At 39.9% G+C, this 26,061-nt stretch overlaps 1 protein-coding gene across 44 annotated transcripts in view; it reads left to right on the forward strand.

The window, feature by feature from the left end:
• Positions 1-26,061, forward strand: part of RIMS1 (regulating synaptic membrane exocytosis 1) — a 468,693-nt gene that overhangs the window by 303,497 nt on the left and 139,135 nt on the right. For 23 of the 44 annotated variants that reach the window (XM_089777124.1, XM_075923725.2, XM_075923757.2 and 20 more), the window contains 3 exons: positions 5,171-5,254; positions 10,871-10,948; positions 16,195-16,266. In XM_089777124.1, the coding sequence (XP_089633250.1) occupies positions 5,171-5,254; positions 10,871-10,948; positions 16,195-16,266 (234 nt within the window). The remainder of the gene's footprint in view (positions 1-5,170; positions 5,255-10,870; positions 10,949-16,194; positions 16,267-26,061) is intronic. The other 21 variants (XM_089777127.1, XM_089777126.1, XM_089777115.1 and 18 more) reach the window with 2 other exon arrangements.

The raw sequence follows: 26,061 nt of genomic DNA on the forward strand, positions 1-26,061 counted from the left end.
CTACGGCTGCAGGAGGTTCCACAGCCAGGATGACCTGGCCACATTTGCACCACTACTAGGGCCAGTCCCATTGCCGCTGGGAACTCCCTGAGGTTCCTCAGCTGGGGCTGCCTGCCTCTGCCAGCCCTGCTTCAGCCACAGGATCCACAGTCAGGGCTGCCCAATCTGGCCCCGCTGTCATTGGGTATCCCGGGATTCCCAGCTGAAGCTGCCCGGCTACCGCCAGCCCTGCTGTCACAGGGGGCCTGTCCCTGGCTGGGTCGCCTGCCATCAGAAGCTCCGCTGCAGCTGGGGTTCCCCATTTGGGGCCAGGATTCCCCAGCTGCCTGGCCCACCTGTCTCCGGGGGTTCTTTGGCCAGGGCAGGAATTCCCCCAGTTACCACCTGATCCAGCCACTGCTGGCCCAACTGGGGCTCCCCAGCCCTGTGTCTCTCAGCTGGCTCCTGCTCCTACCTCCAAAGCTCTTTGGTTCAGCAACATCCGTGGCCCTAGCGGTCTGTAGATGTTGTTGGACCAGAGTCACGGATTTGGGAGGTTCAACCTTTCTAGTTTGATGTGTGATGATTTGAATACCCAGGCCTGAGCTGTCTTGTCATTTTCATTCTGTCACTCTGTCAGGTTTTGGTTTGGTTTTTAGTCAGCTATCTTATTTCTATGTGTACATTTCTCTGTTGCCAGACAGTGTGATATATGTGACCCCAACTTTAGGAAAGAACATAAGCACATGCTCAAGTGTACTATCCTGTATGAGGGATAATGATAGTTACGTGGTAGCAGGTTTGTGGTGTGTGGGTTTTTGGAGGTTTTTTTAGCCCAATCCTGCAGAGATTTACAACTGTGGTGGGCAACCTGTGGCCTAATGGTTGCATGTAGCACATTGGAGTTCTGTGTGTAGCCCGCAAGACATTTTGTTAACTGTTGCCCAAATGCAGGGATGCCAGATTCTGCTGGTTTCCATCTGTGTATGTTTTTTTTTTCATATCAGTATTATTAAAATGAAACATGCTTAAAGCAATGGTGCATAAAATGAGGTAAACGCTGGTTGCACACACATTGATTGTAAGACCCATGGGCTCCCTCTGCATCCAATTAAAGTGCTGTTACAGTTCAGTCAGCACACCCTACAAATTCTAAGTATGCAAGTGCAGTTAGCAAAACTACCCTATCCCAGGAGACCATCTTGGTTACAACAATCTTGTGGCCCACTATGATGAAGGAGGGCCAGTCAGGCAGCCCACACACTAGCCTAGGTTGCCCATTGCTAACTTAACTAACCAGTCATGGTTCTATTTGTAGGTTTTGGTATAAAGTGATGAGTTAAGGCAGACCTGAGCAAATAAAACTGAGGAACAAATCAAAGTGACTGAATTAAGTAGAACACAGTCTCTATTATTTGCAAATAATGTGAATATTACACCTAGGCTACGTCTACACTGGCACCCTTTTCTGGAAATGCTTAAAATGGAACAGTTTTCCATTATAAGTATTTCCAGAAAAGGCGCGTCTACATTGGCAGTACTTTTTCCGGAAAAGCGTCCGTGGCCAATGTAGATGTGCTTTTCTGGAAAAAAGCCCCGATCGTCATTTTCGCGATCGGGTCTTTTTTGCGGAAAAGACTACTGTGCTGTCTACACTGGCCCTTTTCTGGAACAGTTTTTCCAGAAAAGGACTTTTTCTCGAACGGGAGCAGCATAGTTTTTCTGGAAAAACACTGACAATTTTACAGTAGATCGTCATTGCTTTTCCGGAAAAGCAAGCGGCCAGTGTAGACAGCTCGCAGCTTATTCCGGAAAAGTGGCTGCTTTTCCGAAAGAAGTGGCCCAGTGTAGACACAGCCCTAGGGTTTTCTATGTTCCTATGGAAAAAGTAATACTATTGATTGCTCTGGAAGCAAGACTTGATAAGGATTTTTAAAATGGTAAGCTTTGGTGCCATATCTGGTCCCCATGACCTTATGAAATCCTGGAATGGAGATATTTGAAGAAATTCCTGTGAATAGGTATTAGAAAATTTGGTGCTATAATTTATTCTTGATCTAATTGAGGCCCTATTCTGCTCCAGAATCACAATATTTGCATAAGATTTTTATTAAACCATTAAAAAAAATTCCAAAACCTACACCCTCTAGCATTAGGAAAGTGTGTTTATACTGCATGTTTTTAGAACTCTTGATTGAATGTGTCTATTTATATTTGAACTAATTACATAACAATATTGTTAATATTAGGTATGCACTGATTTATTTTTTCTGTTTCAGGCGGTATAAAAGAGTAAATTGTTGCATGTTTCTCTACATTGTAATGTTGCACATGCTTTTTACGGTATACAAAGTAAAGCCCCATTGAAATATTGCAGAAAGAAAGTTCCTAATGCATGATGATCAAATCTAATAACGTTATGTAAAATGCTATTAAATATTTCTAGAGGATATCAGCATATTAAGGGCTTTCATTGACTGCACTGATGCATTAACATTTTCTTTAATCCTTGCTTTGGAGAGAAAAAGTAACTAATTACTAACAGTCTACACACTTTGGAACCTTTTAAAAGATCTACCTAAATGTGCAGTGATGCTAAATCTCCCTGAAACTTTTGTTATTTGCATGTTCCATAAGTGAAACATTGTTTCTTAATATATGGACTGGAAGGTTGCCTCAGAAAGTGAATAGTTTATGTAAAATATTACTGTCAGAATAGAAATATATTTTGTTTTTTAAATGATTTCTTACCTATATTTTCAAAACTAAGCAGTGCTAGGTTTATACTGTATTTTTCCATTATGACTGAGCCTTTCTATTGTTTCAAATTAAATGAACTTTTGAAAGAAGAAAACTATTAAAATTAATTGTGTTTACGCTCCTCCCTTCCATACTGATTAAATAATTTGATTTTATAAATAAAAGAATCAGAGACTGGAATATATTTATTAAATGTGTTTGCACGTCTTCTTTGAAATATAAAAGAAATTTTACAAATTTACTCTAGTCAAGTCGTCAAATATATATTCATTATTGTCCCTTTACTGACATGAAAATGTATAATATTTGCTATAAATATATCATTATTAGTGTGAGTAATAAATAAAAATGTCATACATTTAACATTAGAACCAACTCTACAAGTTAATACATTTAACTTCTTAAAATTATCATTATACTTAATAAGACTTGTGAGACCTTACTCCCAAGTATCAGCCTCACCTTTTGGACAAGTAAACTTCAATTTGATGAATCTCATTTCTTCTTTCTCACTCAGTTGTCTGTATAAAGGAATTCAACTAAGAAGTCAGTAGTGACTGATCCTGCCTTTTTAAAAATTGTTCTCTGTCTCTGTGACAGTGCTCAGCAATGAAAGAATTCCTTTCTTTTGTTTATGGGATGGATGGTGTCACAGGCTCTTCTACTAGAGAATAAATACTTTTTGATGGACATATAATGTAAAGAGTGCAAAAAAGTTCATGCCACCAAGGAAACATTACCTTTTTGGAATATGTAATATCCTCCGTTGCTGCATAAGCCAAAAAACTTTCAAAGCTTTTGTGTGTTAGCAGTCCCAAAGAAAATTCGTAACTGCACAGACCCTATCCATAGGAGATTGAATAGGGCCCCTAAAAGCTGATAAGTAGAGTACATGGTGACATAGGATGAGCTCTAGGAAAATTAAGGATGTTAGGGCACAGCTACACTGCAATTCTAATTCAGGATACTGGAGTATCCCAAAATAGCTATCCCGCGTCTTCACAGCAAGCCCATTATTTTGGGCTCGCTATTCCGACATCCCTGTAAACCTCATTTTGTGAGGAGTAAGGGACATTTCGAAATAGCGCTTTATTTCAAAATTTGGCGTTGCGTAGACAGCGCCAAATGACAAAATAAGCTGTTTCGAAATAGCATCGAAATAAGATATGCAACTTGCATATCTTAAGATATGTAGCTCAAATGGCATGTCTTATTTTGAGTTATAGTGCCGTGTAGATGCACCCTTAGAGTTAAACTGGTTAACTGATAAGCTGATGCTTATTGGTTAATATTATTGGTTATACTCAGCCTGCTAGGGGAGTCAGCTGCCACTCTGCTGTGGGCTCTGCAGTTTAGGAGTCAGATTGGCTCCATCCTGGGACGTGCCAGGTCCCAGCACCCAGCTCTCAGCTCCTCGGGATGCTTCTCTGCAATATAAAGGAAAATAAGTCATTTTATGTACCACATTCTACAGTAAGTAGAATTAAGCTATGTCTAGACTGCAGGCTTCTTTCAGAAGAACCTCTTTTCGGAAGAGATCTTCTGAAAAAACTTCTTGTGAAAGAGAGCGTCCACACACAAAAGTGCATTGAAAAAGTGATCTGCTTTTTCAAAAGATACCGTCCTCACTGAATGGACGCTATGTTGCATTTAAGCTGTGGTTACTATGGATGGAGTGGCCACCAGGGTACCTGTGCTTTTCCCTCTTCTTTTGAAAGTACTCCCTCTTCCCTGTCCACACATGCCTTTTCCCAAAAGAGCTCTTTTGGAAAAAGGCTTCTTCCTCATAGAAAGAGGATTACCAATACCGGAAAAACCCCTCTGTTCTTTCAGTTTACTTTTGGAAGAACGTGATTGCAGTGTGGGCATAATTCAGATTTTGTCGGAAAAATGCAGCTGTTTACGCTACAGAGTTTTGTCGGAAAGCTATACCCTAACATGATGCTTTAATCCCTTTACTCTAAAGGTCTCTTTACAATTTAAAATCACACATTTTCACTGAAAACAATGTTCAATACAAAGAGTTAATTGGAAAAAAATCCCTGGAAAAATGAAGGAGAAAATAACAGCTAATCAATGCCCGAAAAGCTCTTCTAGTTTGTAATTCCAACTTCTAGCATTTGAGGATGTTTGAAATACTTTATATACCAAGAAAATTATTTAAATCTTTCCAAATTATGTATGCTTGTATATTCATTATAATTGTACAGCATACTGCTATATGGAAAACATACCACAACAAACAGACATAAGAATAGTGTAAAAAAATTGTGAAAATTTTTTAAAATAATATTAGAAACAAAAATTATTATATTCAAAACAATCAGTTCCATTACTTTTTGGGGTACTTTTCCAGTCTCAATTCCCATACCTATTTTAATTTTATTACTGACTAAATATTTTTTTCCTGTTTTATTGACTGGGCAAACAGGGGTAGATGGTCCCCCTCCCTAGAGAGGAGACGACCTACTAGTCCCAGGATTCATATCCAGCATGCATCTCCGGAGGATGACAGGTACTAGCCAACTCCTCCTAACTGAAAAGTGGCTTACTGCATCGCGCAGTTTGAGAGAAGTATGACAAAGATTTTAAAAGATGATTAGTATACTTTAATGATGAAAATCCCAAAGTAAAGTGTCATCTCAAAGCGCATATCTGTATTTTGTTAAGTTATTACAAAGAACCTAAGAAAGTGTGCCTAGTCAAATCATCTGATTGTGTGAACATTCCAAAGCCAAGTTTCTGAAAACAAAATGTCTAATCTGATGTTGAAAATCTATACAAGTGAGCTCTTTGTTCTTTTTTTCCTGTTTCTGTTGAGGTAGCTGGGTTTTTTTTTTCCTCCCTATGGTGCCTTATAGTATGTTAATATCTATCAGGGAACCTATTTTATTTGTTATATCTTACTAAAATTGTTTCTTTATCTGCAAAGTGCTTATCAGGAAAAAATGTGTATACACACAGAGAGAGGGGCTCTGTGGTGTACATATACTAATTGATATATATAATAATTGACACTATTATTAAATTCTTCAATAAAGAAAAATTATCTTCAGGGGACAAGGTAGGTTTTGATCAGTAATGCCAGTGCTTTGGATCCACTTTATATGCTGATTTGCCAAATGTGAACAATGTAAACACCTCCCTTTGTTTTGTTTTCTTGCTCTGGTTTTCTTATCCAAATCAGTTTGAGTCCCTTATGGTATGTGTAATAGGAATAGTCTTCTCCTACCTTGTCATTTATTCTGCTTAAGAATCTATGTTTATGTCACATCCTGTTTTGCCTGGCCTTAGGATTATTGTACCAACTTCAGTGGAGACACTACCAGCGTATAGATGTACCTGGATTCCATCTTTGTGCTATACAGGTTGATCTCCCTAGTCCAGCACCTTTGGGACCTGACCAGTCCTGAATGAGGGAATTTGCCTGCAGCCCCCCACCCACCATCTTGCCCCCATTGCCAGCTCCACTTACACCCAGCCAGCCCCCTTATCTCCAGGCCCGGCCAGCCCCAGCTGGGCTGTTGCTAACACCAGAGTGGGGCTGCTGGATGCTGGCCCTGCATTCACTGGCTCCAGCCTCAGCCAGGCTGTCGGACACCGGTCCTGGCCCTGCAGACCCTAGCTCTGGCCCCATTCTGGCTATTGGATGCCTCCCCATGGACTCTGGTTGTGCTGAGCTCCCAGTGCAGCAGGACTTCTGGGCCCTCTTTTACAGGGCTCCCTGCCTGGCAGGGCTCCTTTCTGCCTCTTTCTGTTGTCACAGTTTTGGGAAGTGCAACTTACAGTATGGTTTAAAATTACCAAGTGAAAATTGTTAAGCAGTTATTCCAAAAGTGGCTCCATTTTGCAGTCACTGTTGCCTTAAACATTTAATTGATCCATAGTTGGGCCCGATGTGACCTCTGTTTTTGTTTTTTGATACTTCTGAAAGGACATTATCATATTAGTACACACAGAATTAGTACACACAGTCCATATTTATGTAACTTCTTGAATGTTTTAGCTTAAGAGGTAAGTAGAAGTTAGGTTTGGAACCTAAGTTAGTCTATATCAGTGGTTCTCAAACTATGATCCATGGACTACTAGTAGTGTGCAGCCACTTTGCAGGTGGGCCATGGCTCGAGCTCAGCACCCCCACCCTGCATTATAATGCTCCAGCATTATGCCCTCCCGGCCCATAAGGTTGGAGTGCTAGTGCTGCCTTCCCTCTAGGGGTAAGTCTACACTACCCCCCTATTTCGAACTAGGGGGGGTAATATAGTCATACGGAGTTGCAAATGAAGCCCGGGATTTGAATTTCCCGGGCTTCATTTGCATAAAGCCGGCCGGCGCCATTTTTAAATGCCGGCTAGTTCGGACTGCGTGCCGTGCGGCTACACGCAGCACTAACTAGCTAGTTCGGATTAGGCTTCCTAATCCGAACTAGCTGTATGCCTCGTGGAACGAGGTGGAACGAGGTATACAGCTAGTTCGGATTAGGAAGCCTAATCTGAACTAGCTAGTTAGTGCCGCGTGTAGCCGCACGGCACCCAGTCCGAACTAGCCGGCATTTAAAAATGGCGCCGGCCGGCTTTATGCAAATGAAGCCCGGGAAATTCAAATCCCGGGCTTCATTTGCAACTCCGTATGACTATATTACCCCCCCTAGTTCGAAATAGGGGGGTAGTGTAGACATACCCTAGGTGGGGAAGGGGATGAAAGTCCCAGGCCTCAGAGCCAAATCCAGCTTGCAAGGGGAATAAGTGGCTCTACATGCCGACTCTCCCCCTCCCACAGCTAGGGAAACAGCAGGGCAGACACGCTGCCTGGAGACTTTTCCCACTGCTTCTATTGACCAGAATCCAGCCAATGGGAGCAGTGAGAGGCTGAGCCTGGGACAAAGTGTTTGGGAACAGAGGGGGTCACAAAAGCAGATAAGTGCCCTCCCTTTCCCTCATGCCTAGACCCCACGTCACTACCCCCTTCATACACCTTCCTGTTGAGACCTCACTCCCTCAGCCTGCTCCTGCACCCTCACCCTTGGCCAGACACTCTACTCCCACCCTGCTCCTGCACACTCCCTTGCTCCTGCATCCTCCCCCTGGCTAGACACCCTACCTCCCACCCAGAACTTACCCCTCACCCGCTCCTGCACCCAGACTCCCACCCAGATCCTGCATCCCCATCCCTATTCCGCTTGCTGGCAGCCTTGTCCCACATACTGAACCCCTCATTTTTGGTCACACCCGAGAGCCTAGGGGGAGGTTCCAAAAATCCACTAGCCTCAGAATCCCAGAAGTGTTAAACTGGCCTATGGGAAGCCTTTCCTGTCTTTCTCCCATGGGGCTGGAGTGCCAGGGGGAGTGAGGAATCTCATTTGGGGGCCACATCAGTATTGGGATTTTTGGAGGGAATTTTTTTGCTTCTCACTTGTGTGGTACCTGACTGATTTTTCTGTGGGTCAGTGGCTCCTGACTCCAAAAAAGGTTCCCCACCTCTGCCATAAATTTTGTGTCGGACATAAATTAATATTTTACTTTATTTAAAAGGAAGTTTGTTAAACCAACATGAGAAAGTTAAAGTGCTTAATCTGTTTAATAATTTTGATTAATATTTATTTTTGTATTGGTTAAATTAAAGCATTTTTTCAAGCTGCAGCACTAGGAAAATGACTCGGGTGTCATTATGTAATTAATGGTGAGTTTCCATTAGCACCTGGTAGTCTGAGAAAAGGTTTGCATTGAGTATGGTGGGCCACAGGTTAAAAAGTTTGAGAACCACTGATCTATATGTAGAGGAGTATGGAAAATTTGAGTTGTTATTGTGAGAAAGCTGGTGAAAGCAAGACAGGACATTTGACTTTAGCAAGGACATGAACCAGAGTTATGTTGCCACAGTGATTTGGTTGTACAGTAACTGGTTTGAGCAAGGTATTTAATAAGTGTTTTTGGAATTCTGGAAAGGTGTTTTAAAATGCTATCTATATTAATAGTATGGGAAGGCTAGTCATGCAGATTCTAATTTAAATAATGTGTAAGGATAACCAATAAGGAAATGGTAGGAATATAATTATGAAAAGCAATAGTTCATGTTAATTAATACTGTAATAGATTGAAGAAGTATCCTTGCTACATTGCAGGGAAATGCCAATTAACCACTAGGTTTCACAATTATAAGGCTTTATGTCATGGTGTTGTCAGTGCACAGATTACCCACTGATACATATTTTTGAATCTTTGAACATATACATAATTGTAATATTTGAGTAATCATAATTGCATACCTGTTTGCTTGACTAATCTTTTCCCATTTGAATGAAGTACGGTTGTATTATTTGAAGTGTTGCCCAGTAGTTGTCTTCTAAACACATTTTTTATTATTATGGAATTTTCTATAACTAACCTGAAAACTAAGCTGGGGTTTATTGCAGCTATTTAATATTAACTGAGAGCATTTCAACATAAAGCTTTAAAATATTACACAGTTCTAAACCACAAGCATTTTTAAGCAACTCTTTCCTCCCACTGTAATAGCCCTTTGAAGTCATGAAAAGTCTCTCATAGACTTTGGTGGATCAGACCCTTAATGTGTATGGCCCTCAGGTGAAATCCTGACTCCATGGATATCAACAGTAGTTTTGCCACTGATTTCAGTGGAACAGCAATTCATCCTAATACTATAATCTTTAGTTAGGCATCTTTAGTTTTGGTGTCATTGGGACTTTTGCCTGAGGACTTCAAGATTGTAACCATAGAGTGCACCCCCCCCCCCATCATCTGTTTTCCTATTTTTGTTTTAATAAGGGTTATACATTAAAGAGTCTGCGTAAGAGGAATACTATTATAGAAAAACCTTTAAGTCATAAAAATATACTAGAGTTCTCATTGTAAGACAAGCTCCTTTCTGAAGACATTATAAAAAACCTTACAGAGACAGATTTTTGTTTCTTTTTGTTTATAAGTCTAGTTGAGGTGGTTTCCTCACTGAGGGGCAGAAAAGGGTGTGCATTACCCTTTTTACTAGTCAGATACTGCTTGTTTACACTTTCCTGACCGGTAGAAGTTACAGCAAAGTAGGCTCCTTTAAATGTCCATACAGTGTGGACGTCCAACAAGTACGTAAGAAAGAGTTCAATTTACACAGCAAAAATGGAAATAGCAAAATGCAACCAATGGGATCCATGAGGCTCTGTAATATCTTCTATTAGACCAATTTCTGTTTGTGAAAGAAACAAGCTTTTCAGTCATAGAGTAGTTCTTCAGGTCTAGGCTGAAGAAGATCTTTGTGTGTCTCACCCAATTTATCTTTCTAATATCCTGGGAATGACATGGCTATAACCACACCCAATATATCAGAAACATGTTAACTATATCTGTATTTGTTATAAGTTATAGCATTTATCAGCAAGACATGAACAAAGAAGGCCCCTCCCCAATTTTTAAAAACAGTAACATACCGATAAAGATTTCTCCAGGAGTAAGAAGTAAAACAAACTTAGCTTAAAAAATCAAATTGTAAAACTCTTACTTCAAAACTAATATCCACTTGTGGAAACATCCAGTTAAATTCTATAGAAGCAGTAGGGGAGAAAAATAATTTTTGAAGTATTCTTACTGGGTCAGTTTGCTGCCTTCGTATAATTGAGAGGTTATTTTTCACGGCAGCAAAACAACTATTAATATTTGTACAGATATTTAGGAAAGTTTCTTTCTTTGTTTGTTTTTTAAATTTTATCACAATATCTTGCTGGGATTTCATAACAAAATATTATTTTTCAAATACTACTTGAATATTCATGTGCATTGAGGAATAAATATGTATGCATTTTTCTAATTAATAAATTTGTAGATTTAGTTTCAGTGAGAAAAATGAGAATTGGTAAGCTACAGTGCTATAGTTCAGTTTTTCACATTTTTCAATCACTGATGTCTTACATTTTTAACTACCATGGTCCCACAGATTTTTAAAATATCCCTCTTAAATATATGAATAAATGGACCATCAGAAATACAGTTTGGTCAGTACTTAGTACCTGAATGCTGTTGGTTATGTATCTTGACTGCATGTCTCCATCTTCACTGCATGTGACCATCTCTCTGTTTCTGTCCATTCTGTCCAATTCACTTCCATGTTTCCAAAATTTGTGAAGAACAAGGACGCTGGAGTCTTGCATTGCAAAACAGGACAGTATAAACCACCTAAGTGCTAAACCTGGAGCAACACAGAGGTATCCTTATTAAGTCACATTTTAGTTCCAAATAAATGAGTTATTGATTCTAACTTATGAACAGTGAACAATTTCTTTCCCTGACAACATGCTCTGTTGTAAATGTTTTATTTAATATGCTTTTTCATTCTCTTTATAGCTAAATATAGCTGTTTGCTTTTTCATATTAACATATTTAACCTCTTTATATAAAGCACTCAAAGTGACTGAATTTGAATGTGGAGTTAAGTGTCCACCATATATCCTGTGTGCTTTTTCTGGATATTGGGTACAGGCATTAAAGCCGTGTTTCTCAACCTTTTTTTATAAAGTACTCCTTTTAAAAAAAATTATAAGTAACCCCAGTACCTACAGTTTTCAAACACACAACTTTTTTTTCTACCATTGCAACACATTTGTTTAAACAACTTAATCATAGCCAGGCTGGCGATGAACTTTTTGGGTGTAAAAAGTACAAAAATAATAAAGCGCTGTAAAATTTGAAACAAAAATTCAGTTTTCTCCAAATTTCAGTTGTGTTGACGTTTCCCCCCCCCCCCCCCGACTTCTCTCGAGTACCCCTAATGGTATTCGTACCATTGGTTGAGAAACATTGCATTAAAGCATGGTTCAATGCACAGCTCGCACTTATTCACCCCATGAACTGGGCACTGCAATTGAACCTGCATGGAGATGGAGAGGGGCACTATAATTTACTCTTGGAATAAGGCAGCAGCAAATCACAGCCCTCCAGAATAAAAAGAAAGGGAATTGTGATTTAAGCTGTGCTTTCCTCAGGAGCAGACCAGAGAATTAGTTGTGATTCAGTCTTGTTTTTTCCCTTTCTCCCTCTTGGGGCACAGTGAGTTACTTCACCCCCTTTCATGGAGCATCTTATTCATGCCCATGTCCCCAATACACAAACAGCAGTAATCTTTATGGTTACACTCAGGCTCCTGGTACATGCAGGGAACCAGCTTAAAAGCCTGCTCCTGATGTGCACTGGTTCCCGGGGAGCTGCCTGCCTCCCCACTCCCCTTGCACTGTTGCCTCTGTATCAGAGGCAGCTCCCAGGGAGCCTCCCTGCCTCCCCCTGAACACTGCTACCCCTGCGGTCTTCTGGGGAGCCACCGGCCTTTCTACTCTCCCTGCCACTGCTGCCTCTGAGACAGAGGCAGTAGCATGGGAGGGCAGGTGAAAGCCGGTTCATGTAAGGAGCTGGCTTAACAGCTGGCTCCCCACATGTATACAGGAAGCCGCTGACATTTTTAGCAATTACACTGTTGTTTAAACAAATTTTAACATCCCTAGTTTGTAGTAATGATCATCAGGCAAATAGCCACTTTTCTTGCTCCTACTCAGACCAAGCAATACTCATAATCTGAGCATGGCCAGTTGAGAGTAAGGGGAAGTTGGTCTTACTCTGCTTTGAAACCCTCTAAGGTCTGAGACATGAGTATACCAATTGAACTCAATGGGCTATTCAGGTGCTTAAAGATAAATGCACACTTCCCTGAATTGCTGGATTGGGGTCCTCTATGGCAGCTGCAGCATACATAAAGAATCTTAAATATTGACATAGCTCTCCTGGTGAATGCCCCTTAAATTTAGCCACTTATGGGGGGAGTAGAATTATGCAAGGAAAATGAATGTAATAAAAATATAGCATTGTAATGCAGGATTATAACTTGTAATTAGGGCTTTTATTTTGGTGTGAGTATTTTAGGTAAAAAACTACATTCTTTTAGTCACTGCTAATAAGACTTTCATGCATGTACCATATTGTTTAAGACGTGTTTCCCCATTCCATTCTTACCTCTGAAACAATACGTCATACAATAGATTGAGGAGAACATGAAAATCATCTGTGATGAATTATTTTAGCTCTAATTTGCTCTATTGTCTGTATACATAATTTTCAGGAGAGACTTTTGAGTTTCTTCTCATTTTCACCAAGATCTAAAATATAAATCTTGAAATGGTTCTTTAATCTGACTTACTTGACTAATGCATGCAGTTGATTTTATCAATATCAATTCCTTGTGCATCTCTTCCAGTCTTGTTTCCTGTGTAATAAAGAATTTGGAGTTTGTCAACCATCTTTGTGCAACAGTGAGCAAACAATCTCTCCCTCTTCTTTGACCTCATTTGAAAGGCAGTCTGCATTGGTTACCTCTCAGGGTATGTCTACACAGCATTTTTGAACAAACTGCCTCGCCCGGCTCAAAAAACTTGGGCTAGCAGGGCTTCCACTAATACACTAAAAATGCCTGTATAGACAGTACTTTGAAGTTGTGTCCCTGTTGACTGGAGCTAGGAGGCTTAATCCCTACTCAGAACAAAATACTATGTAGTAATATCCTACAAGACTAACCTATATGTATTTAAGGAAACATTGATGTCCACTCTCTGTAGAGAGGGACGGATATTAAATGTTTCCTGACACAGGCCCATTGACTAAGGGCTGGGAATTGCCCCAGTGATACAAAAGGGCCAGGGAACTGGTGGGGCCTGTTATCTTGACCTCATTCTGTAAGGGTATGTCTACACTAGCTCGTTAGTTTGAGCTAGGTAGGCAAATGAGGGCAACCGGAGTTGCAAATGAAGCCCAGGATTTAAATATCCCAGGCTTTATTTGCATGTTCCCGGGTGCCGCCATTTTTAAATCCCCTTAGTCCGAACTCCATGCCCGCAGCTACATGCGGCACAGAGTAGTTAGTTCGAATTAGAGATCCTAATTTGAACTATCATTACTCCTCATGGAATGAGGAGTAACGGTAGTTCGAATTAGGATCTCTACTTCGAACTACCTACTCCATGCTGCGTGTAGCCCTCCGGTTGCCCTCATTTGCCTACCTTGCTCGAACTAATGAGCTAGTGTAGACATACCCTAACAGAGTAAAAAATGCATTTAAGTCCATAAAAGCAATAAGCATTGAACCTATGTCTTGTATGAGACCACTATACTGTATAGCAACAGAAATTAGCAGGCACTCACTTGTAACTACTGACAAAAACAGCAAATTAAGTTTTTTTAGAGATTAGAGGATTTATCTGGAGTTGCCTGGGTCCTTGTGGGGGTTTAGAGTGGGGGGGTACAGTAGTCAGGGAAGGAAGCCGGGAGGTGGGGACGGGCTCAGGGCAGGAGGTGGGAAGTACAGGATTCAAGGAAGAGATGGAAGGTTCAAGATTTAGGACAGGATGGAGTGTTCAGGACAGGGGACTCAGGACTGGGGACCTAGTGGAAGGTGTGGGAGGGCTGAGGGCAGGGGAGTGAGAGGTGCAGGAGTTAGGGCAGGAATGTTGGGTGTTGGGGGGGATCAGTGCAGTGGGCAGAAATGTAGAAGTTAGGGCAAGAAGGTGTTCAGGTTAGGGCAAGAAGGTGTTAGGGCAAGGAAGTTGGGAGTTTGAGTGGGTTCCAGACCAGGTCGCAGTTCTAGACCCCCCCACATCGTCTCCTTGGGGAGGCAGGGCTGCACTGCTCGGCCCTGAGGATGGTCCTGTGAGGACCGTGGTGGTTGGGCTGGTGACTGTCCCCGCCTCCAGTGCTGCGGCTAAGGGCTACAGGGGAGGGATTTGGGAAAGGAGGCCACTTACCCATGGCCAGCAACGTGGACAGCACTGGCCCCAGCTGGCCACTCTGTTCCTGATGCAGCAATTTCCTGTGGTCACTCTGCAGTATAGCTGCCACCTGTGCTTGCTGCCCTTAGTGGTAACTCTGCAGAATAGCTGTACCTTTGATCACCTCCTCCCTTTCCATGTTATGGAAAACAATGCCATTTCTGGCACATCCCATTTTCCTGGTACAACGAAACCCTGGCATTGCTTTAAGTTAGGATAAGACAAAGCTGCATACCAAATTTGATGGTCCTAGCTCTTACCATTTAGGAGAAGTTCTTGAACAAATGGACTCACAGACAGACACATATTTCTAAAATATATAGATAGATAGTGAGAAGCATGTTCCACATGGCCCCCGCTTCTGGCCTTCAGAGCCTCCTGGAGTAACATTCCAGCAGCAATTCAAAGAGGCCCAGGGCTCCAGCCAGCACTGTTGCTGCAGTAGCACCAATAGCACTGGGAGTTCCATGCCCCTTTGAATCTGCAAGCCCCATGGCAATTTCTTTCTACTCACCCTCCCCCATCTATGGGCCTTGTTCTCCTCATATAAAGATGAATGGTTCCAGATCTAGCCTTGTTCCTCACCTTCTTTGAGGGACATTCTCTGCTAATACTAATTCCAAGTCTAGTTTATTAGGAATTAGTATTGAATTAGTATTTGCACTGGACACTTTACAGATGGTGAGAAAACTATAATATTCACCATCTCCCTGAGCTTCTGAGAGGAAGGCAAGCCCTGCCAAACCACCCAGGTTTAGCAGTGATGGGAACATTCTTTCCTAGCCCTAAACATTGACTAGTGTGATGGCCACAATGAGGTCCTTAAAAATAGCAACATTTAAATATGGCCAGTGAATGCATAGTACATACTCAGCTGAAGAAATGACTGTGGAAAGCAAGAAACAAATAAAATTTCAGTCTCAGCTCTCTTCTGGCTTTTTGTGAGATATATATATGGAAAATAGCATAAGGAAGCTAACTGATCTACAGGAGCCAATTACATTTTTTTTAAAAGGTTCAGACATATGTTCTAATACCAACCAGGTAATGTTTGATGGAAAAAGAATATTATTTCGTATAAAAGTTCAATATGTTTAACAATTTTGGCAGAGTAAAATAAGACAAGGTTTTACTAATGTACAGTGTGATTTATACTTGATTTTATTGCAGTATTTTGTTTTCTTCATTACTTGGAAATGTGATTAAAACATTTTTCAGATTTACATTTCAGTGTTCTGTTTCTTCCTTCTACAACTGCACTTTCTTGCAGTACTGTATTTTTTTCTTGTCAAGAAAGGCCGGGGGTTCATTTCTAGTCCTGTGATGTGATAGTAGTGTTAAAAAAAGCAATGCAACAAGCTACCTACTGGAAATAATTATCTTTTTCTTCCCTAGTGTTGAGTGAGGTCTGCTATTTAGCACCCACAGCCTTCATATCACCTAAATTGAACTAATTTAATGCAATAACAGAAAAAGATCTGTGATTTAAACTACTAATTCAGCAACCCATTCATAAAGATAATATCACTTTTCCATCTGTCAGCCACTTCTTTCATTATTATCATAGTACAGAATTAAAGCTTTACTCTTCATATTTCCCGTATTTTTCCTCTTTTTTCATTTTTGTTTGACATCTCATTTCACAGGCAGCCCAGAAAAGTGGAAAGATATAACAGCCAAAAACAGACTAGAAAAGACTCCGCATCTGAAACAGAAAGGTAGGACTGATTCTACAATATGCAGCAACCTTCTCTCTTAATCAGATTGGTTCCAGTGTATCTACTGCTACTTTAAATGTCACCTGTAAAACAATAAATTTATAAAATTCCCAGAACAAATTCATGCTGCCTTAGTTAAAAGTCTTAATGAGTTTGCATATGTCACAAGATTGTCACTTCTGGTGTGTTGGCCTCATATGTATTATGTCATAGTATAGAGGTTGTCTGGCTTTCTTCATTAATGGATAATCCAATAAACAATCTTCATAGGCTAAGATTAAAAGTTACTTTTGTATACATTTAATTATTCAAATCTTGTACCCATTAAGTCCTGGAAGATTTGGCACTGGATCTCTGGGATCAGGATTTGGATCAAAATGTATATGATGAAGCAGTAAAACATTTTCTTTTATTGTACTTCATCACTGATATTTCTGCTTGATGTTTTACATTCTAAAAATAATGTTGACAGTGAAAAAAATCTATGTACCAAATGTGAATCTAACAATAAATAATTGCAAAACAGATTATCTTGATATATGACATAAAAGCTGCACAATTGAAATTGCAAAAATTAAAGAATTGCCACATTTAGATAGCAATATGAAGATGGAGATAATGAACATCATTCATTTTCTCAGGTATCCTTGTAAATAGAAATAAATTAAATGACATGTATAGAAAACACTATAATTTGCAATTACCTAATATGAATATGATTCTTGAAATATCAACTTTGCTTTTAAGAAGTTTATTTTGCCTTTATTATGATTTTAACTTTTACCTCTTATGCTATAATAATGTAGGAATTTTGTACCTAAGTTCAACATTTTCACAAAGAAAGCAAAGGAAAATAAACATTTGTGTTTAATAATGAGAGTATTCTACTGCTTCCAGTTAGTTCTAAATGTACATTTTGATGAGAGAGTGAAAGGGGGGCTTACCCGTTTTTGCTGAGATTTCTGTAAGGCTGTGTCAACAAGACAGCTATACCCCTATCTACACTACAAGAGGTGAATAGCGGCATTGAAAAAAGATTGAAATTTAAATTTGTTTTCAAATAAAAAGCTTATAATTTGTATAATGTAGTAAAAGTTGCAGTCACAGATCACAGATTCCACTGAATCTTTGATTTTTTTTCTCTTGGTGCATATGATTTTCTATGCTTAGTCTAGAGGCAGGAGGTTTGTTTTCTTTTGTTTTATTTAATTTCATTTAATTTAATTTTTTTCTTGTCCTAGTAGCAGCTTCTGTGCCAGGACAGGCAGAGATCATATGCATTGTGACATCATGAGCCTAATTAAATTAATAGGAGTTTTAGCATTATTTTCAATAGGGCCCAGATTTAAGACTATGTTTTGAACAAAAGTTCAATGCTTTATTAGTTTTAATAGCTTAATGGATGCCTATTGTGCATACTCAGAACTTTATTATATGCTTGTAAGTTGAGTTTTCCATTTTCTCCTGAAGAGTGACAAATATTACAACCCTTAGGGTATGTCTACACTGCTTTCCATTTTCGAGAGAGGAATGCAAATGCAGACAAATTAAATTGCAAATAAAGTATGGATATGAATTTCCTGCCCTTCATTTGCATAATCGCATTCGGGCACTATTTCGAAATACCGTATTTTGTAAAAAGAAATGCTGTCTAGACACGGTTATTTCGAAAGAAAACTCTTCTTTCGAAATTACCCTTACTCCTTATAAAATGAGGTTTAAGAGTAATTTTGAAAGAAGGGTTTTCTTTCAAAATAACCGCTTCTAGACAGCTTTTCTTTTTTCCAAATAGGGTATTTCGAAATAGCGCCCAGTTGTGATTATGCAAATGAAGCATAGGAAATTCAGATCCGCACTTCATTTGTAATTTCATTCATCTTCATTTGCATTCCTCTTTCGAAAGAGGAATTCAGTATAGACATACCCTTAATGAATAGAATACCCTTGCTAAATTTCAAATATCAACCATTTTTACTCCAGCCCTATGCTTTATGGCTGCGTCTAGACTGGCAAGTTTTTCGCAAAAATTTGCCAGCTGTCTACACTGGCCGCTTGATTTTGCGCAAAAGCACTGATGTTCTACTGTCCAAAATCAGTGCTTCTTGCACAAATGCTTTGACATTCCCGTTCGGGCAAAAGCCCTTTTCCGGAAATGTTTTTGCGCAAGAGGGCCAGTGTAGACAGCTAAAAACTGTTTTGCACAAAAAAGCCCAGATGGCGAAAATGGCGATCGGGGCTTTCTTGTGCAAAACTGCGTCTAGATTGGCACGGACGCTTTTCTGCAAAAAGTGCTTTTGTGGAAAAGCATCTGTGCCAATCTAGACGCTCTTTTCCGCAAATGCTTTTAACGGAAAAATTTTTCAGTTAAAAGCATTTGCGGAAAATCATGCCAGTCTAGACGTAGCCTATATGTTTGCACTTCAGAAGATAGTAATTATATATTTGCAATGCAAAAACATTATGTCTCTCATGTTAGGAAGGCCTATATTTCTTGTATGTATTTAAGGGTAATTTGAACTTGAAATGATCATATACAGATTGAGGGTGGTCTGTTTCCTTCTAAAGGATCAACAAGCTGAATATGGGACAGCCTCTTCCCTAAGCAACTTATTTTAAAATGTTTCATGAGTAGTAAATTAATTTCATATAATATGGGAAGCAGAGTCATGATTTCTGATCACTTGGGATTTGAATTATTGCAACTGGAAATTTTTTTTGCAGAGAACGTAAATATAGTGTATGTTATTAGACATTTGAGAGCTACAAATAAAAGCTTATAAAATGCACTCTGCTTTTGCATTCTAAGAATGAACACATATGTAAGATATAGTTTATTCTGTCTGAACCAAGCTATTTGTCTCCCAATAAGTAATTAACCTACATCTGAAATCTAAACTATACTGACAACTTCAAAGTTTTGATAGCACTTGCACCAAACAAACATAAAATATTTACAATAATTAGTTAGCCTTTTTTTTTCTGTGAGAAAATCTGAGACTTGATACATCTGTGACATATATAATAGCTCTGTTCTGATATGTATGGGATTTAATGGATTTATAGCTTGGTATTGCAACGTCATGGCCTCTTTTGTGTTAAAATCCCTTAAAATTATGCAGTAGTCAGTTTTATGTAGTGACAACAATCACCACTTAAAGTATCTGAGTGCTGTTTTTAGAAATGTAACATTTGTTGACAGGGAAGGTCAGGAAGATTATAAAAACCAATCTGGACATCTTAAAATATTTCTTTACTTTTAAAAACACATCCATAGCACTAAGTATTCCTTGACTTCCTGGTTGAAGATCTAGATAATTCCTCTTTCTGATAATACTACAGGGCTGTGTCTAGACTGGCCAGTTTTTCCAGAAAATCAGCCGCTTTTTTACACTGGCCACTTGAATTTCCGCAAAAGCACTGACTTCCTACTATAAGAAATCAGTGCTTTTTGTGGAACTACTATGCTGCTCCCGTTCGGGCAAAAGTCCCTTTTGCGCAAAACTTTTGCACAAAAGGGCCAGTGTAGACAGCTGAGATTTGTTTTGCACAAAAAAGCCCCAATCGTGAAAATGGCGATCGGGGCTTTTTTGCACAAAAGCGCATCTAGATTGGCCATGGATGCTTTTCCGCAAAAAGTGCTTTTGCAGAAAAGCGTCCGTGCCAATCTAGACGCTCTTTTCCGAAAATGCTTTTACCGGAAAACTTTTCCGTTAAAAGCATTTCCAGAAAATCATGCCAGTCTAGACGTAGCCCAGGAGTGGGAACTCTACCGCAGAAACAGCAGCAGCCAGGGAATGATGAATTCTGTCACTTCCTTTTGCTTCTTAATGGCACATCATGTCTTAATAGATAATCTGTCATCTGACATCTCATATAGAGAATTGTCTATATAGGACTGAACATTCTGATTTATTATTTCATCATATGTGTCATATCACAACAGTACTGTTTAGGGAGGTTAGTAAGATTAGTTAGACAGTTTAATTAATATGCTAGATAATCACTGCTCATCCATAGCAAATACTACACTAGAGCTGCAGTCCTTTTCTCTCTACCACAAGAGAACCAGGTTGGGGATTTCTAGAGAATTATCTTCAGATCAGTTCTGCCTGTCTGCCTCCATCACAGGAGGCAAGCAGCACCAATGCACCAAATGTCCCCTAATTGCCAACATCATTGACACCAAGATCCATAACTGGGATAGAAATAGCTTCCTCAGGGCCATCAAGATCAGAGATCAGTTTTGTTGTGCAGATCTTGCTGATCTGAAAGTTGCTTTAAAAAGACAAAGTAAAGATTGAGGGAAAGCAAGAGGCACCTAGTGGGCAATTTGCATTTTACCATGTGTGCCCATTAATCAGCAAGTGTAACCAGATGTCCAGCATCCTACCTCCTACTGCATTTTGTATAACTGCCATTGCCTTTTTATACATGGGCTTAATTCCTATGTTTATTAGGATATCTCAGCAGATAACACATGATGTAATATCAGTCAGCTATGTTGAAATAGTTGATAGGGATAAAAGGTTTTCTTATTACTGTCATTAAGTGCTTCATTTATGCCAGAGCTGAGCCTTGGCACCTCTAGGTTTGGCAATTTATAGCACCTGAACCTCTGGGCTTGCCACATCATTTATGAAAAGAAAAGAAAAAAATTGCTTGAGACCCAGCATTTCATTGTTTATGATACAGCACCTCTTTCATTAGAAATTAAGAACTGATGCCATTGTATAACTTCAACATTAGTCTCCAGGTGGGATGCAGTAAAAGAGTTTAAGATCTGGGCAGCATGCTGGGAATGAAAAAGCTCCATTATATTCAGTGCCATCACAAATATACTTCATGATCCTGACTGGGATTGGATCCACTTCTGTTTCAACATCTGAAAGTTCTCTCTAGGCATAAATGAAATAGTAGACTGGTAATATATTTATTGCTACTAAAGACAAAATACACTTTAAAATAAGCTAAATGCCACAAAAACAACAAAAGTGCTTTGCCCAGCAGAGCCTGGGAGTTTATTGGCTATCGTATGGTGGCAGGCAGGAGCCAGTCTGCGAATGGAGCCAGTTTAAAACCCAGTGCCCAGTGCAGACCAGCTCTACCTGCCGTGGGGTGGCAGTAGCTCTTTTCCCCGGGGGGTCTGAGCTCCCCATGGACAGAGGCTGCTCTGTGGCAGCAGCCTTTGTCGTTGGGGAGCTTGGACCTCCCACATACAGAACATGCTTTGCAGCAGCCTCCCCTGTTCCTCCCCTCTAATAGAGGCAGCAGCCTGATGGGGAGCAGGCAGCTCCCATGGAAGGAGCTAGCTTAAAATCACCGCCAGCACCTGCTCCTACCTGTCTCCCCCTCTGTAGACGCAGCGGTGTGAGGGAAGCGGATTGCATGTAGTTGACTGGATTAACTGATAAGCCCAGGCTTATCAGTTAATCGTATAGTCATCTGTATTTAGACATCTCTAGTTTGGCTTTGTAACATTAATAATGTTCTTTTAGTATGGGGCTTTTTGTGTGTGATTTCCTATATGTTTTTTTTAAAAAACAAATTTAAAATAAAATAAAGTCAATAATGTAGCATCATATTGACACCCACGCGGTCAGCAGCAGGATTGGAACCTTCAGATCTACCATACTTCACCACTTGTGCTAATGGAGTAACTGATAGCAATAGTGAGTTGTCTGCCTCTGTGATGGGGGGGAGGGGATGGGAAATGTTACTATACGGTTTCACAAATGTTTGTTGATATCAAACAAATAGTGAGATTTGGGGAAGTTGTGTTCCATGCCTGCTGCTACAGGGAAATGTGCTTTGATACGAATATACTTTCCCCAAGCTTGACCTTTCCTGCCCCATGCCCTTCAACTTGTCCCAGTCCTGTAGCCTCTGCAACCCCCATTCCAAAGTAGGAGGCACTAGAACATCTCAAAGATTGATAGTTTTGTAACATTGTCAAACCAGTTTATTTTCCCTAGCCTCTTTCTGGGAAATGGTTAAACTGTTTTATTTGAAATGAAAAAACAAAAACCAAAAAAACACCATCCCGACGTGGTCACCCACGATGGATGATTTCAGCCTAGGTGATTAAAGTTAGCCAAGCTATAAGCAATGGAAAACAAAGTCTTATAATGGGAAGTATCTGACCACCTTACTAATAATATTAGTAGATTATACTTGTTGTTGTTATATTATTGAAGCACCTCAGAGACCCAGTTACAGGCCAGAACCCCATTGTACTGTATAAATATGTGCTTTCAAGTTAAAAATAAGATGAGTGATAACAAAAAAGCAATAAGACAATAAGAACAGCTATACATGGTCAGCCATACAGGGTCAGACCAAAGGTCCATCTAGCTCAGTATCCTGTCTGCAGACAGCGGCCAATACCAGATGCCCCAGAGGGAGGGATCACAACAGGTAATCCAGAGAAACAGAGGTTAGGGACACCATTCCTACCCATCCTGGCTAATAGCCATTAATGAACCTACCCTCCATAAATCTAATCTAATGACCTAATATTGCTAAATAGACCAGATACGGAGTGGAGCAAGGCTTATAACATGCAAGCAGAGAGATCAATATGATGGCAGAAAATGGGATACTGGTTTCACAATTTTTCTGGGGGTGAGGAAGAGAGCTATTTAGAAGGGGAGCGATTAAACATAAAGAAAAAGGAAGGAATAGGTAAGAAGAACAGAAGAGGGAATAAGAGGAAAGGCAGATGTATAGTGAAGCTGAAATAAATGGATGGTGAGAAGGGAAAGAGGGCTAGCACAATAAAAACAAGACAGAGAAAATCACAGGGACTGGAATTCGTGGCTGGAATATCCAGAGGTCCAAAGTTTCCTGCTTCCCTTCCCCGCACGTGTAGTTTCATTTGAGGAGGTTTTGGAACAAACAGATAAATTAAACTGTAATAAGAAAACAAGACTAGAAATTGCAGAACGAGTAACTGTGGTATGCAACCAACTATTTAAATCAGCTTCTGTCCCAGATGAGAGGAGGTAATGGGACTCCAATTTTTAAAAAGGGCTCTAGAGGAAATTCCAGCAATTGCAGGGAGTAAGCCTGTCTTCAGTACCAGGCAAAGTTGTTGAAACTATAGTAAAGAATTATTATAATTATTAGAGACACAAATGAACACAACTTGTTGGAAAAGAATCAACATGGGTTTGGTAAATGGAAATCATACCTCACCAATTTAGTAGAATTCAAATGCCATGTGGACATGACGGATTCAGTGGATATGGTGTATTTAGATTTTCAGATAGACTTTGATAAGGTCCCTCACTAAAGGCTTTTGAGCAAAGGCTGTTATGAGATCAAATAGAAGGTCCTTTCCTGGATCAGTAACTGGTTACAATATAGGAAACAAAAGATAAGAATAAATTATTAGTTTTCAGAATGGAGAGAGATAAATAGGAATGTCCCTGACAGGTCTGTACTGGAGTCAGATCTATTTAACATATTCATAAATGATCCTGTAAAGGGGTAACCAGTGAGATGGGAAAATCTGCCGATGATACCAAACTACTCAAGATGTTAAGTCCAAAGCAGAGTTAAGAGTTACAAATGGATTTCATAAAACTGATGACTAGGCAACAAAATGGCAGATTAAACTGAATGTTGGTTAATGCAAAGTAATGTGCATTGGAAACATAATTCCAACTATACCTTTATAATTATGAGGTCTAAATTAGCTGTTACCACTCAAGAAAGAGATATTGAAGCCATTCTGGATAGTTCTCTGAAAGCATCCACTCAATGTGCAGTAGCAATCTAAAAAGCTAACAGAATGTTGGCAATCACTAGGAAAGGAATATAAAAAATAAAGAAACTATCATATTGCCTTTATATAAATCCATGCTAGTCTAATATCTTGAAAACGAAATAGATCCGGTTGCCCCATCTCAAAAAAGATACATTGGAATTGAAAAATGTATAGAAAAGGACAATACAAATGATAAGGTGTATGGAACAGCTACTCTATGAGAACTTAATAAGACTGAAACTTTTCAATGGAAAGTGGAAAAGATATGATTAAGGGGGAATATGATAGATTCTATAAAATTATGATCAGTATGAAAATGTTATTTACTGTACTACATCTCAAAACACAGGAATTAGGAGTTACCCAATAACATAAATAGGCAGCAGGTTTAAAACAAAAAAAGAAAGTATTTTATCACACAGTACATAGTCAACCTGTGGAAATCTTTACCAGAGGATGTCCTGAAGTCCAAGTCTATAACAGGTTTCCAGAAAGAGATGGAGAACTTCATGGGAATTATTGGTCAAGGATGGGCATGGATGCAAAACCATGTTCAAGTGTCCCTGTCTTCGGTTTGCCAGAAGCTGGGAATGGGCAGATGGATGATGTCATTTATATGTTCTTTGTTCGTTTGTTCTGAAGCAACTGGCATTGGCCATGCTGTCAGAACACAGGCTACTGGGCTAGATGGACCATTAGTCTGACTTATTATGGCCATTCTTATAATCTGATATCTGGCTCCTCACTGGGGGCACGTCTAGACTACATGGCTCTGTCGACAGAGCCATGTAAAATAGTTTACTCAGCATAGTCAAAGAAGCGGGGATTTAAATAATCCCCACTTCATTAAAATAAAAATGGCGACTGCGCTGTGCCGACGATCAGCTGATCCAGAACAGCACGGAAGACTAAATGCAGCATGGTCAACAAGGGAAGCCTTTGTTGACCAGTCTGGTATGCCTCGTGAAACGAGGTTTACCGGAGCGGTCGACAAAGGCTACCCTTGTTGACTATGCCACATCTAGACTGCCGCGCTGTGCCAGATCAGCTGATCATCGGCACACCGCAGCGGCCATTTTTATTTTAATGAAGCGGGGATTATTTAAATCCCCACTTCTTTGACTATGCTGAGTAAACTATTTTACATGGCTGTCGACAGAGCCATGTAGTCTAGACGTACCCTGGGAGAGAGAGAGGTACTGCCTGGGTCCAACTTCTGCCCCCCAATGTGAGGGGTCTCCCCAGTGTAATTTTGGATCCAGCGAGGTACTAGAGAGAGGAGTGGCCCAGGTTGGGCCTCATTTTACTCCCTGCCCTACAGTGTGGCAGTCTCTGCTTTAGTTGTTCCTCCTTCTACCTAGTGGAGTCTCTGTCTAGAAATGCACAACTTAGTCACCCAACTAATCTTAGCTCTGACCTCTTGGTCCATCATGGAATAAACATCTGATTTTGATTAATGTATTGTTGTAGCTGTATTGATCCCAGGATATTAGACACGAATTGGGTGAGGTAATATATTTTATTGGACCAATTTCTATGTGTGTGAGAGAGAGAACCTTTCAGGCTTATACAGAGCTCTTTTTCAGGTCTGGGGAAAGTACTCCAAGTGTCACAGTTAAATATATGATGGACTAGATTGTTCAGCATAAGTAGTTAATGCATATTGTAAAGACATCATTTCAAGTTGAAGTGGTTAGTTAATAGCAAGTTCATCATCAGAAGCAAGCTGCCTAGAAACTCACCAACTCAAAGTGGCATCAGATCCTTCCAGAATAACATATGCAAAATCTGTGGACATGTCTCCACAGCAATGACAATCAATACCCCCCAACAACACACCTTTCAAGATCTGTGGGTCTAATGCATAGCTATCATAGCATGTGATGTACTTCATCTGGTGCACTAAATGCCCCAAAAACAACTGGTAAAAGGAGACAATCATTATGAGAAATTATAAAAGCACCATATCATCCATGGGCAAATACTTTTCACAAAGTATCACTTCATATCTGATCTCTCAGTCCTTA

Source organism: Pelodiscus sinensis, chromosome 3 (assembly GCF_052426305.1).
Source record: "Pelodiscus sinensis isolate ZL-2025 chromosome 3, ASM5242630v1, whole genome shotgun sequence".
Classification (NCBI taxonomy): domain Eukaryota; kingdom Metazoa; phylum Chordata; order Testudines; family Trionychidae; genus Pelodiscus; species Pelodiscus sinensis.